Consider the following 13260-nt stretch of genomic DNA (forward strand, 5'->3'; position numbering starts at 1 on the left):
TCTCAACCCCCCGCCCCCCCAAAGATTAGGCACCAGGCAAGCTGGCTTGGGAGAGCAGCCCAAGTTGAGGTGCCACCACAGGGAAGGCGTTTTTCCCTTGCCTGATGCCTGAAGGCACGGGCACAAGAAAGGCCTCTGACGCCCAGGACCCTAACAGGTGGGTAGGCTCCAGTGGGGATCGGTGCATTCCATGGGGACATTTACAGGTTAGTCTCAAGAGTGCTGCATTTTGGAATAGTTCTCTTGAGTGACTGCAGCGTCCTCCTTCCCAGATGGGCTACGTGAGGGAGTACATTCTGTGGGCAGCCGCCAAGTCCCAGCTCCTGGCGCACCAGTTCATTTGGAATATGAAAACAAACATCTTCTTGGACGAAGAGGGGCACCAGAAAGACCGTGAGTGCTCTGTATGCTCTGGGGCGTTGCTGACAAGCTCCTTAGGTGGTGGTGGTGCTGCTGTCTAAACACTCGCTCCCTCCACCCACCTTATTTCATTAGTCCGAAACTGTGCTGCTTTAATGAGCCCACTACTAGTATCTGCCTCTCGGGACTGCTTTAAGAAAAAAATTCTGAGCAGCTCATGGCTCATCTCTTACTGGACCAGACCAGATTTTGTAGGAGATTTATTTCTGGGACTGCTGCAACTCCCTGATGGCATGTAGTTGAGAAACCAGCATGGTGTGGAGTCATTGCGTTCTGTGCGTTCTGCTGCCAGCAAGTGGCAGCCGACACAGCACGCAGCATGTGGGAGAAACAGCAGGGCGGATACCACGTTGTGGGTCTTTCTCAGATACACATTTCCTGGGGAGATGGAGCAAGTGAGGTGGACTGGCAGTGGCCGCCAGTGGCTTGGCCCTGTGGATTAGGTTTAAGCAGATCAGTCTGCATTCATTTTTGTCTAGTTTTTGTCTTGTTTTCTAAGTCCATTCTGCCTAATGTGCACACTGCTCTTCATATTAAAAAAACAATGCAAGGCTTCATCTGGACTTCCATGCACCTCTTTCCCTAGAATATACATTTTTCAGGCAGTTTTTGAGCTGAGAATCGCATTGCACAATTCCTGCAACAGCAGGGGGTTGGACCTGATGGCCTTCTTGGCCCCTTCTGTCGCTACTATTCTACAGTTCTATGAAGAGGTGTGCAGTCCAAGGGATAACTACACTGATTAGCATATGAATCTAGCAGTGGAGACTAAAACTGCTGGTGGAAGGGATTGTTTTCAAGAATGCTTCTATGGGTATCTGACACTCTTTTGTCTGATTGGCTCTTCATGCAGCGGACATTGGGGAACTACTGGAGCAGCTGGTTGAGGAAATAACCGGTTCTCTGTCTGGGCCAGCAAAGGAGTTTTACCAGCGAGAATTTGATTTCTTCAATAAAATCACCAATGTTTCAGCCATCATCAAGTAAGTGTGTCTACATGGATAGGACGTGCGTTAATAGTAGTTGACCAAGGAAGAGCTCTTGGGGTTTTGAAGGGCAACGCGATGAAAATAGCAACCCAGCATGCTGTTGCTGTGGAAAACAATGCCACACTGGGTATCATTAGAGAAGGAACTGGAAGTAAAACTATGAATGTTATGCTGCCCTTATAGAAGCCAGTGGTGTGAGCACACTGGGGCTATTGCATGCACTGCTGATCACCACACCTCAAAAAGGAGGTGGTAGAGTTGGGAAAGGTGCAGAACAAGAAAGAACAAAAATGATCACGGGGGCAGGAGCAACTCCTGGAGGAACGTTTGTAGGATCTGGGACCATTTAACTTAGCAAAAAATGGGAGCAAAGGGAGACGTGATAGAACAATGTATGGAAGAAGAAAGCTGACCAGCGGCTGGCGATGGCTTAACACACAAATGTGACTTACCAGCAGGCAGAGAAGAATATATCCTGTGCTTTTGAAAGCAGTATCCTGCTATGGTTGCATCTGAAAAGCAGAGCAGAACAGAGCTGACTTTGGGGGTTGTTTCTGGCTTAAGGCCATATTTTACAGAGTTGGCACATGATTACTGGACACTCACAATAAATGCTACTTCAGAAACCATCCTGTATAGAAGTCTTTTATTTGTGTACCAGCTTGTGAAGAGGTGTGATGGCGTAAACTGTAGCACTGGGCAACAGCTTTTTTCCATGGGGCATGTTTCATGCGCCCTTGATTGCTTACGGGCGTTTTAGGCATGTCCTGCGGCTTCGGTTTTGCTTCTGATCTTTCAGAGCACTTCTCCCTCCTCTTTTCTGTTAAGAATAGAGGAAATGAGTGATTAAATTACAATGGGGGAAACGGTGCTTCTTTGCCCAGTTTCTGTGCAACACAGCTCTAACTAGAGGGTGTGTCACAAAACAGGAGCAAAGGATGAGCTCTTTGTGTAGTACTCGAATCTCAATGCTTCTATGAAGGCAAAAGCAGACACAACAGTTCACAGCACAATAAGTGCCTTGTGTGGAAAAGTCCCTCATTACACAGAAAGCATTGTCATTCGGAATCTGTGTCATTAACGGAGGTGTCTATATTTGCGTTTCAGATTTGTCTCCCCAGTATGTTTAACTTGGGCTGTCGGTTCTCTTGAGTCATAGGCTTTGTGGCTTATGTGTGTGAATACATCGAGGAGTATAAGAATGTTGCTCTTTATCTTGGCCGAGGATAACCTTTCAGTTGGTTCTGCCACTGAAGGAGAGTTAACTCTCTGCTTCTGGAGAGTTAACTTTTCTAAACAAAAGTGCTGCTTCCTGTTGATTCCAGATAGAACGCAAGAACGCTCATTCAGTAATGAGGACATATTAAAAGTGAAATGCTACTGGTTGCAAGACAGATTTCCTTGTCTGGTAACCAAAACTAACGTCTTTTCTTCACAGGCCTTACCCCAAAGGTGATGAAAGGAAGAAGGCTTGTTTGCAGGCTTTGTCTGAGGTCAAAGTCCAACCTGGTAAGACACTGATCAGCTGTTAGGGTCCTTGTCACTCCTGGCCTCAAGTTGTAGGAAAACTTCAGTTTAGCTTCCTCTTTCACACACATGCACATGTTATGTCCCTCTTACATCAACTGAAAAAAAATGCATCCTGTTCCTTTGTCCAAAGATCGCTAAAAATTTCATGCAGGACACAAGGTTCTTCCAAATACTACTCTTTTGTACGCAGGCAGGCAGCGCCACTGCATTCACTTTACTGAGCTCTTAGCTCTGTCAGGCTCCTGTCGCACTGCAAGGACGATCAGCGCCCACTCCAACAGACGTGCTCAGGGCCCAGCTCTGCTGGATTCTTACCTCTCCCACAACCATGGCCATTCCCTTCAGTCATTATAACTACCACTTAACAGCTGGCACCTGTTTTCTGCCTCAGAGATCTCCAATCTGGCCACCTCCAAGCATGTCAGGCTACAACTTCAGCTGTGCTGGTTGGGAGGCTCTGGGATTTGTAGTCCAATATATCTGGAGGATACCAGGCCAAGGAACGTTGTTCTTCCGTAAGTTTGTGACCAAGATTTTAGGGCAGAGAAAGAATGGTCAGGCAGCCCAACGGTGATTCTCAGTATGTGCTAGCACAAGAGAGTAGTAATTTTTTCTAGTGATAAACCCATTTGCAAATGAATTGCGCTGTGCATGTGTCAGGATTAAATGTAATCTGGCACAGGAATTTGGGTTTCTTCCAAAGGCTGCAGGCTAAAGTCTGTAAATGGCTGCTGCGTGGTAGCAGATTTTAATTCCTGGACTAATTTGTAAAGTGATAGGCGATCTGTCTCGTTTTTGTCACACCAGCTTGGCAACTTTGCCTGCTTTTTTAAGGAAATCCCTTATCCCCTTTGAACAGGTTGTTATTTGCCTAGCAATCCTGAAGCTATCGTCTTGGATATAGACTACAAGTCAGGGACTCCTATGCAAAGGTACGGTGGTCTTTCCCCCTTCCTCAGCTCGGTTGACCTTCGGCAGTGAAGCTGTGTATCTTTCTCTCTAAGCAACAGCTTGACTCTTAACGCCTTCCTCTTCTCCCATTGTACTTTCAGCGCTGCAAAAGCACCTTACTTGGCCAAATTTAAGGTGAAGCGATGTGGAGTCAGCGAACTTGAAAAAGAAGGTCAGTACCGCAGCTTCTAACTTGTGCTGTTCGCTCGCAGCTCCCTGTTGTGTGTTTCTGACTGCCCGGGCATGCATGTCCTGGCGAAAGCTTTCGTTATTCATTATGCCGAAGCACCGCCAGCTCCGGGCTTCTGCGTGCCTTTGGGGAGGGCGCTTTCAGTGGCCCCGCCCCCACTGAGTCTGCTTCCTCATTGCCGTAGTCGCGACTGTGTATCCTGTTTCTCACCTTTGCTTCCACTGGCTTGCTTGGCCGGCAGAAGGCCGGTTGAACAAGGTGGTGGTGGCATCCCCCGCACTGATGTCTGAGCCAGTGAGGGGACAGGAGAGCAAGCAGGCTGCAGCAGTGCGTAGAGGCAGCAAGACCCGGGGGGGGGGGCAGGGGGGGCTCCTGGCTGGAGCCCAGCCAGACCCATCCTTGGAGCGGCCCTGTGCCAAGCCCCTGTGTTCTGCAAGCCTGCCTCGCCAGCTATTGAAGCAGCGCTAAGGGGTGATCATCCTCTCAAGGTTCCTGATTTGGAGTTCATGAAAACCTGCCCTGGTGAGAGCCTTGTGGCTTCCGTGCTCAGTCGCATGCTGGACTCGGCCATCTAACCAACCCAGCTGCAGTCCTGAACTTGCTTAGGCGGGAATCGTACCTGCTGAACAGTGTGGGGCTCGTTCTGAGTACCCATTGGTGGGGCTGCCCTCCCAGTTCGCTAGGGTTGCTCACACTTGAAGGAGGGCCGAAGCCAGGAGGTATTTTCATATGGCATGAAGAATATCTTTTAAACTAGAATGCGTCCTGTGTGAGTGTAGCTCATGTGGGACAGGAAGCAGAAGGGCCGTTCGAGAATGGAGAGGTACCTGTGGAGGTTTCATATTTGAATCGCAGGCCTGCAGAAATGTGTGTAGAAAACAGGTCCGGTCAGGAGGGTATCTGATCCTGCCCGTCTGCCTGTGGGGCCAACTGGCCAAGGTTGTTCTGTGAGCGCCCAGCCCCTCCAGTTCTGCTGCTTGCATGACCTCCCTGCAGTGCGGGGCAGGTGACAGAGCTCCCGTATGTCCGTCCCTTTCCAGAGGCGATCATTTCCACTCTCATCGGGTTGTTTCCAGATGCACTAAATTGCTTCTGTGCAGGCAGTGGGGGTGGCATCTGCAGCTGAATTGGTGGGATGGGCCACATGCTATGTTCGAAAATCTCCACTGAGCATCCTCCAGGTTGGTCGCAGTCCAAAGCCATTAACCGAGATGTGTGGGGGTGTTGCTCTCTTCCCAGGCCTGCGTTGTCGGTCAGACTCCATAGATGAAAGTGGAGAAGACGGTGTGGAAAGCAAGAAGATCTGCTGGCAGGCAGCAATCTTCAAAGTCGGCGACGACTGCAGACAGGTAGCAAAACCGCGAGGCAGATTGCTCTCCGGCGATAAATTGATTTCTGTGCCTAACGTTTGAGCTTTCACTTGAGAGAGGTAAACCCAGGAGAGTCCACTGGCCTGCTGCTTATGCAGCTGCTCGCACACGGTGCTTCATTGCGGGGGAAGTGTGTTCGTGGTGCAGCTGACCGCTCCACCCGTTCCAGCCCCCTCCTTTGATGCTCAGTTGCGGACCCTCTGGCACATCCCGTTCCGCAACCATTTTTTTTTGCAATGGTGCTCAGCATGAGGTGCTTCCTCCCCTGAGAAAAGCAGCCCCTTGAAGCTCCAGTCCAGACCAGGACTTAACATTTTCCTTCTGGCACCGTTCTCTAGAAATCCTTCCCACTGTTATCAGAAGCAGTGGGGTAGGAGTGGAATAGCAGCCATGGGAAGGGGAGAGGTTTTGGTAGGAGAGCAGCCCAGGCAGAAAAGATTTAAATCCCCACACTGCAAGCTGTGACCCAAGACCCCGCACACCTGTTTTTCCTCGAAGCAGAAAGCACTGTGTACTCACTCTGCTTTCAAAGATGCAAAGTAACAGCAATGCCTCTCAAAATCAGGTGCCACTTAGTCCAGTGGGGCTTACTTCCAGTTAAGTTCCAGCTCTTTTAGGTGTCTGGTTTTCTGGGTGCCTGCTATTTTTTTCCCTGCTACACTCCTATGAAGTGCAGAAAAGGCTTCTTTGCACTCGTAACATCCTGCCTAGTTTCAAATCCTGATTTGTTGCCTGAGCAAAGAGTTCAAAACAAGCTGTGAGGGAGGAAAAGTGCCCCAAGTAGAAGCCCCATTGACTAGCCCCATTTCATTTCTGAACAAGTCGCCATAAATAACAGCGTGGCTGCAGATTCTGATAGGGTAGCTCTAGAATATATCAAGAGTCCACTGTGACCTTAGAAAGATGCCAGGTAGGAAACAAGGATGTGTGAGTCATTTATTTTTCGCTTTACAGATTTATATCTCATCTCTTCAAAATGAACTTTTAAGGTAGCTAACAGGAAGGTGGTACAAAGTAAATGAATTGCCATCAGACCACTTAAAATACAGTAACATGACAATAAAACCACAGTAAAACAGGAATCAGTACAGTGGCTTAAACAATAAGAACGATAAATAAAATGACAGCAGCAGTAAAAATTTTAAATGCTTAAATGTCTGGGTGAATAAATAACCCATCAAGTTAGGCACCAGGCAGCCAGCCTTGAGAAAAACATTTCAAAATTGGAGTGTCATCGCAGAGAAGGACCTCTTCCCAGTCTAACCTGAATGTGGGGATTGTCTGAGGATGATCTCTAAGTGAGGTGCAGGTTTCAGTCAGGAGCAGCAGTCTTTTGGAGTCAGCTGCCGCGTGTGCCTCAGATTCTCTCTGTCACCCCCCACACTCCCCATAGTACAGTCACAAGGATGTGACTGTGAAAGATGTGAAGAAGATGTGAAGCTTCTGCTCCCTGATTTTAAATATCTGCAATTTATTGTTCAGACAGGACTCATTATTGTTTCAACCATGGTTTCTCATAATGACTCTTCTCAACAGTTGTGTTTTTACTGATGGGGCTATACAATTCCCTGCCATATCTTTGCCCAGTTGATGCTACTCCAGTTTGCTGCCCCTCTGGTGCTCCGTGGCGCCTGAGGAGTGCTTCCTCCAATACGTGCTTCCTCTGTTGCCAAACAGGACATGCTGGCCTTGCAAATCATTGACCTCTTCAAGAACATCTTTCAGCTGGTGGGCCTTGACCTGTATGTGTTTCCCTACCGTGTGGTAGCAACAGCCCCAGGAGTGAGTACTTGCTGGCCTGATGGTTCAGAAAGTGAGACTGAATGCCCTTGTGCTGTGTGCATTTGACCTCTCTTGTGTATTATGCAGACCACCACAAAACCTAAAGCTTTCTAAAGTGCTAAAGCTTTTCTGCACACCAAAGGCTCTCCCATTAAAAAAATAAGCTATCCTGCCCTGATGACACACACTAGGAGATTTCTAAATACAAAATAAGTAAGCCCCTCCATGCAGTTGGAGTGATCTGGGGCAGGATGAGTCCTTTCCCACTCATTTCTCTTTGAATCCCTGCCAAAGCGAGAGAGCCGTAAGCAAGCTTTTTGTGTGAGCTTTCTGGATTGCTCCCTTCCCCTCGGCACTCCTCTCTTCTTTGGATTTGTGGCTGAATAGAGGTGGGTGTGTCACTCAGCGATGAGGCATCTGCATGCAGGTTTTCCCAGCTTTCCTCAGCATTTCTAGGTGGGGCTGGGAGAGGCTCCTACCTGGGGGTCTGGAGAGCTCTGCCAGTCAGGGGTGGCAGGTGTTTGCAATACTTGATTTTCCTCCTTTACCTCAGTGTGGCGTCATCGAATGCATTCCTGATTGTACGTCCCGTGACCAGCTGGGCCGGCAGACTGATTTTGGGATGTACGACTATTTTACAAGGCAGTATGGAGATGAATCGACCCTGGCTTTCCAAAAGGTATTTTTCCAGATGTATAGCAAAACTCTGCTTCTCCCTGCGATTTTACCTTCGTGTGGCATCTGAACCAGTCATCTTGCCACACAGAACCTTGCAGAATCCAGTAAAATGGGAAAGCTCACAAATGATGACAAATAGCAATGAGGATAAGTAAAAGGTGTTTCATTCCACAAAAATAAACCATTCCAGTGCATTTCAGAGCACATGTAGGTTTTTCAGGGAAATTCTGTGTGATCGAAATCATTCTACAGAGAGGGAAAAAGCACGCAAGATCACGTGGAACTCCCATAAGTAAAGACCTTCATATGGGGTGAAATACGTTGGAACTATTTATTTTTTTCAAAGAATCTTGCAGCCAATTATTCTTCTTGGCGTTTGCAGAATTGCAAAGTGCCTTTCATTGCAAACTGCATTCCTAAAATATACAGAAATGTGATCTGCCTGCTCACTTTGGGGCTGCTGTAACCAGCCAGTCCTGCCTTCCTGTGGCTTGAAAACACAGGGTGTGGTTGACATGAAAGGCGTTCGTTTGTTTTGGAGGGCGCTAAGCCCATCCTTCCAGCGTGAGCCTCGTGTGCCATTTTCTTGGCTTCACCCCCACCCCCGCACCTTTGGCCTCTCTGGGAATTTCCCGTGTGTGCATTGCTTGCCTGCGTGCCTGATGCGGCCGACCTCTCTCCTCCGTGCAGGCTCGCTACAACTTCATCCGCAGCATGGCTGCCTACAGTCTCCTCTTGTTCCTGCTCCAGATCAAAGACAGGCATAATGGCAATATCATGCTGGACAAGCATGGGCATCTCATCCACATCGGTGAGTCCAGCCCCTGCTTTGCTTTTGGCAGGCCATCATTCTGGCTCTGGCTCTGGCTCTTCACTTCCACGATGTCTTCACTCTCCCCACCTGCCCCCTGGAGGCAGCTGTCACACCTGGGAAACACCTCCTCCTGTACTGACCAGAGGGTGCATCTCCTCACTTCAGCTGCTTCCATACTGCAAGATGTACCAAGAACTCTCGTATATTTAGCAGTGATGCCAAGTGGGCCTTGGTGGGGAGAGTTCCATAGTTTGGGAGCTACCACAGAAAAGCCCCCCTCTCCTTCTTGCCACCTCAGTCTCCCCTGGAGGTAGCATTTGGAAGAAGGCCTCAGATGTAGAGTGGAGTCTCTTGGGTTCATTGCATTTGGAAACCTTCTCCCTCAGCACTCCCAAATTTGTAATAAAAAAGAGTGTGTGACAGAGGAACTAGCGTAGAACTTTATCACTGAAGCAGTGGTCGATCAAATGGTCCCCAAACTTTGTGATCAGTTTGCTCTCTTTCTTTTCCTCCCTGACAGATTTTGGTTTCATGTTTGAGAGCTCACCCGGCGGGAATCTGGGTTGGGAGCCAGACATCAAGCTGACTGATGAGATGGTGATGATAATGGGAGGGAAAATGGAGGCCACACCCTTCAAGTGGTTCATGGAGATGTGTGTCCGGGGATACCTGGCTGTCAGGTGAGGAGGCCTCCACTGGGCCCTCGCTTTCTGAATTTCTGCACTGGAGGCCACGGGCCACTTTTGTTCACCCACCAACCTTTTGCTTCAAGGGTTGCAGTCTTGCAGCTCCCAAAGTCTTCCCCAGAAAGCTGCTTTTGAAAAGGGATTTGAGGGAAGAAAGGGGTAAGGGTGTGCTGGAAGGCTGGTCCAGGCATAAAAGGCAGCAAGGAAGAAAGGCAGAGTCATTGCAGGGAGCAGAACATCTGATGATTTGGATGGTGGAGCTGTAGAAGAAAGTGCTGCAGGCTGAGAAGAATCAGGGCAGAAGAGGAGAGAGAGATGAAGGGACAAGATCATGGAGGGTTTTGCTAACCAGACGAGGAGGTGCTGGATCAAAGAGCCAAAAGGAACCCGTGTGGCGGGTTTTCAGGGGCTCACTTTAACACCCCAACCCAAAGGTTGCTGTTAGTTCCCAAAAATAGGGCTGGCTTCCAAACCTCCCTTGAAGTTACCTGTCCTGCAGTGCTCCATCTCTACAGCCGCCCTGGCGGTGGGGGTCCCGATAGCATGGCATCTGCCAAGCCCAGGGGAGTGGCACTGCTTTTGTCGCAGTAATTTCGTTAGCGTGATAGATTATAAGCGGCCGGGCAGCTTCATCAGCAAATGGAGAAGGATTAATTTAATTACAGTAATAAGGTGTGATCTGTTCCCCACTGAGCGCCACGGTTTTGCTTTGCTCCCCCCCTGCCTCCCCCTTTCTGCGCTGCCTTTCTTCAGCAGCAGAACTAAGTCCTCTTTCCTCTCTCCTTGCATAGGCCGTACATGGACGCCGTCGTCTCTCTGGTTACGCTGATGCTGGACACAGGGCTGCCCTGTTTCCGCGGGCAGACAATCAAGCTGTTGAAGTAGGTTTCTCACACCACTGAATAATGGGGTGTGCTCTGGAAACACACAACGCAGCAGCCTTGCCCAAGCTAATCAGGTCTGGGGCCAGGGAGCACCTGAGTGGGAAACGGCTGGCAGTTCTGTGAAAGAGGAGTGGGGTATGAATTAAAGGAAGCGAGAGTGAGCCTTGGAGCTGGAGGAGAACGACATAAGGGAGCCCTGCAGGGTCAGGCCGGGGGTCCCTCCTGTCTGCGTTCCCATCAGCTGCCCACAGGAAGCCCCCAAGTGGGATAGCACTCTTCTGCTGAGCGCTCCGCCGACTTGTGCACGTTGGCATGCTGCCTCCGAAACCGGAGGCCATGCCGGGCCATTCGGATAGCCGCTGCCTCCAGCCCAGTCCCATTTTAAAGCCACCCAAGTGCCAGTTACCTTTCTGCCGCTGAATCGTGTGCTGTATAAAGAAGTCCTTATTCTTATCTATCCTGAATCTCTCAGCTTCATGGAATGACCCCACTGAGTTCTAGTCTTGTGAGCGAGGAAGAACAATTCCCCGTACCCACTTTCTCCATGGCAACTCTATTGCATCCATGATGTTTCCCCTTACCTGCCCTTTTCCCCCTGTAGTTAACCAGTCCCAGCTGTTGTACCTTTTCCCTCATGAGGGGAAAGATCATTTATGGATGTCTACAAATGGCTTGCAGGAAAGCAAACCCTGAATAATCACTCAATACATGCTTGGGCATAAGCCCCATTAAACAGCACGTAGTTCTGCCATTAAACAATTAGTATTCGTTTTGGGTCAGCCTTCTTAGAATCTGCCTGGAACTCGGGGGCCAGCTAACCCACAATCCACACAGCAGGCCATGCCCAGCTTCACCAAGAGGCGCTGGGCATAGTTACAAAGAGCTGTGCCTCTGTAAATGCTCTTCTGCACTTTCTGCTCTCTTGAACAGGAACAGGTTCAGCCCCAACATGACGGAGCGAGAGGCCGCAAACTTCATCATCAAGATAATCCAGAACTGCTTCCTCAGCAACAGGTATGCTCCTTCCCCTGCCCCTTTCTTCATCAGCCTTGAGTGGCAGGCGTGGGCAGCCAGGCCTGGTAGGAGGAGGTGCGTCATACCGTTTGCATTACCACGGCGTTTGTGTCTTTTTGTGAAGGACCCAAGGTGGCTTACATAATCCTCCCCCTCCTCTTCATGTTATCCTGTGAGGTGGGCTGGGCCGAGAGTCAAGGACGGGCCCAAAGTCGCTCAGGGAGATGCATGGGGTCTCGAACCCAGCTCTCCCAAGTTCCAGCCCAGCGCTCTCACCACCACGCCGCATTGACACGGCAGCTTTCCTTTCCTACCGCTTCTGCCTGATTTTTTATATCGAGAAATGGCTGGGATTGTGCCTGGCCCCGTTTTGCATGCAGCAGGAACAGTACCTTTAGTTCCTGGTGTCTCCAGGTAAGGCCAGGAAAACTGTCTGACACCCTGGAGAGGCAGTTGCTGCCGGCCTGTGTTGACGGGACTGAGCCAGATGAGCCAGTGGTGATGAGTCTGTGCAAGGCAATTGCCTACGACCTTCCGCTTGCACAGCATGGGCTTTGCATCCTTTCCCTTAATGCACGGATGAGCCGCAAGCTCCTTTCTAAGACACTGTGCAACAAACGCCATCCAGTGTAGCCGTGGCAGGGAAGGCGGCAGGAACGTCTTTACAGACGCCGGTGTGTGGGAATCCTTGCTGCCGAAGACAGCCTGTTCATACAGCTCTGAAACGCCTTTGCCTTTGTGTGTGTTCCTCTTCTTAGGAGTAGGACCTACGATATGATCCAGTACTACCAGAATGATATTCCCTACTGAGCGCCGCTCCTCCTGCGGGAGGAAAAGGAGGCTCTGCCGCCACACCTTCGTTCGAGCCTGGACACGTGAATTCTAGTGTTCCAGTGTACTGCCTCCAAACAATCCTGTGCGCATGTGAATGTGGGTGCCTCCCTTTTACCAGACCTTGGAACAATCAGCACCTTGGGCTCGGCTCGGATGGCCGTGTTCTTTGACGGTGCACCTGTCAGCTGCCGTCGCAGACTTACGATCCGGTTGCCCTGTGAATGTGAGCAGAATGGAGGGGTGGGCTAGTTGTCGAGCAATGCAAGAATCTTTCCCTTTCCCTTTCCCGGCAAGAACTCATAAATGCCCGCTCTGGAATTCCCGTTCAGAGTAACGAAGAAGCACTAAATTGCTTGGGACGACGCTGTAGAAATTGTACTGATAATCATTCGTCATGGTAGCGTCTGTCGTAACATGTCGTATTTTGCACTGTAAATGAATCCTGCTCCGTGGTCAGTATTTCGTACATACATGAAGAATGTATTTTTCCCCTTTGTGTGGTTTTAAAGAGAGAAACTCTACTGAAGATAAATATATTTAATCTAAAAAAAGGAATAAAAAGACTTTTAGGGTTCCTTACATCTCTATTCCAAACTTTTAACTTGAAAACAACTGGCCTGAAAGGGGACAAAGAGGGCGAGAGAGCGAGTGGAAACTGCTGAAGTGTGCGTGGCCAGGGGAAAGATATTTTATTCAGGTTACCATATCCAGGTTTCTTGGTGCAGAATTCTAGTTGTTCACTAGATGTTTAGCTTTGATTACCCCTTTGTTTTTTATGGGTTTTGGTGGTTGTCATCAAAAGTGGGCAGACTCCAGGCTTGGGGGATTGACCTGGAACTGTGAGGTCCACTAAAAGTCAGGCACAGACTGGTGGAAGCAGATGAAAAACGGGAGCCGAGCCAGTTGGGGGTGCAGAGCGTGAAGCCCGGGACCAGACCTGACTCCGCCAAAGCCCTCCGGCCCCACCGTTGCCTGTTGGGTGCCTTCCCTGCTTCTGTGCATCGATTCCCCTTTTGTCTTCAGGCCCACCCATCAGTGGAATGCAGCCCCAAAAAGTCTCCAGACTGGAATCTTACCCTCTGCATAGACACCCCTGATTTAGGTCTCTTTCATCCTGC

General features: G+C 49.6%; 1 protein-coding gene across 1 annotated transcript in view; it reads left to right on the forward strand.

The window, feature by feature from the left end:
* PI4KA (phosphatidylinositol 4-kinase alpha) overlaps positions 1 to 12721 on the forward strand; it is a 67995-nt gene extending 55274 nt beyond the window's left edge. The window contains exons 43-55 of the mRNA XM_044440481.1: positions 273 to 393; positions 1274 to 1403; positions 2848 to 2918; positions 3799 to 3871; positions 3992 to 4062; positions 5320 to 5429; positions 7128 to 7232; positions 7786 to 7911; positions 8601 to 8721; positions 9245 to 9404; positions 10202 to 10291; positions 11225 to 11308; positions 12067 to 12721. Coding sequence (XP_044296416.1) covers positions 273 to 393; positions 1274 to 1403; positions 2848 to 2918; positions 3799 to 3871; positions 3992 to 4062; positions 5320 to 5429; positions 7128 to 7232; positions 7786 to 7911; positions 8601 to 8721; positions 9245 to 9404; positions 10202 to 10291; positions 11225 to 11308; positions 12067 to 12118 — 1314 coding nt within the window. The 3' untranslated portion in view covers positions 12119 to 12721. The remainder of the gene's footprint in view (positions 1 to 272; positions 394 to 1273; positions 1404 to 2847; positions 2919 to 3798; positions 3872 to 3991; positions 4063 to 5319; positions 5430 to 7127; positions 7233 to 7785; positions 7912 to 8600; positions 8722 to 9244; positions 9405 to 10201; positions 10292 to 11224; positions 11309 to 12066) is intronic.
* The last annotated feature ends 539 nt before the right edge of the window (positions 12722 to 13260 follow it).

Source organism: Varanus komodoensis, unplaced genomic scaffold, assembly GCF_004798865.1.
Source record: "Varanus komodoensis strain SLA01 unplaced genomic scaffold, ASM479886v1 scaffold38, whole genome shotgun sequence".
NCBI classification, from domain to species: domain Eukaryota; kingdom Metazoa; phylum Chordata; class Lepidosauria; order Squamata; family Varanidae; genus Varanus; species Varanus komodoensis.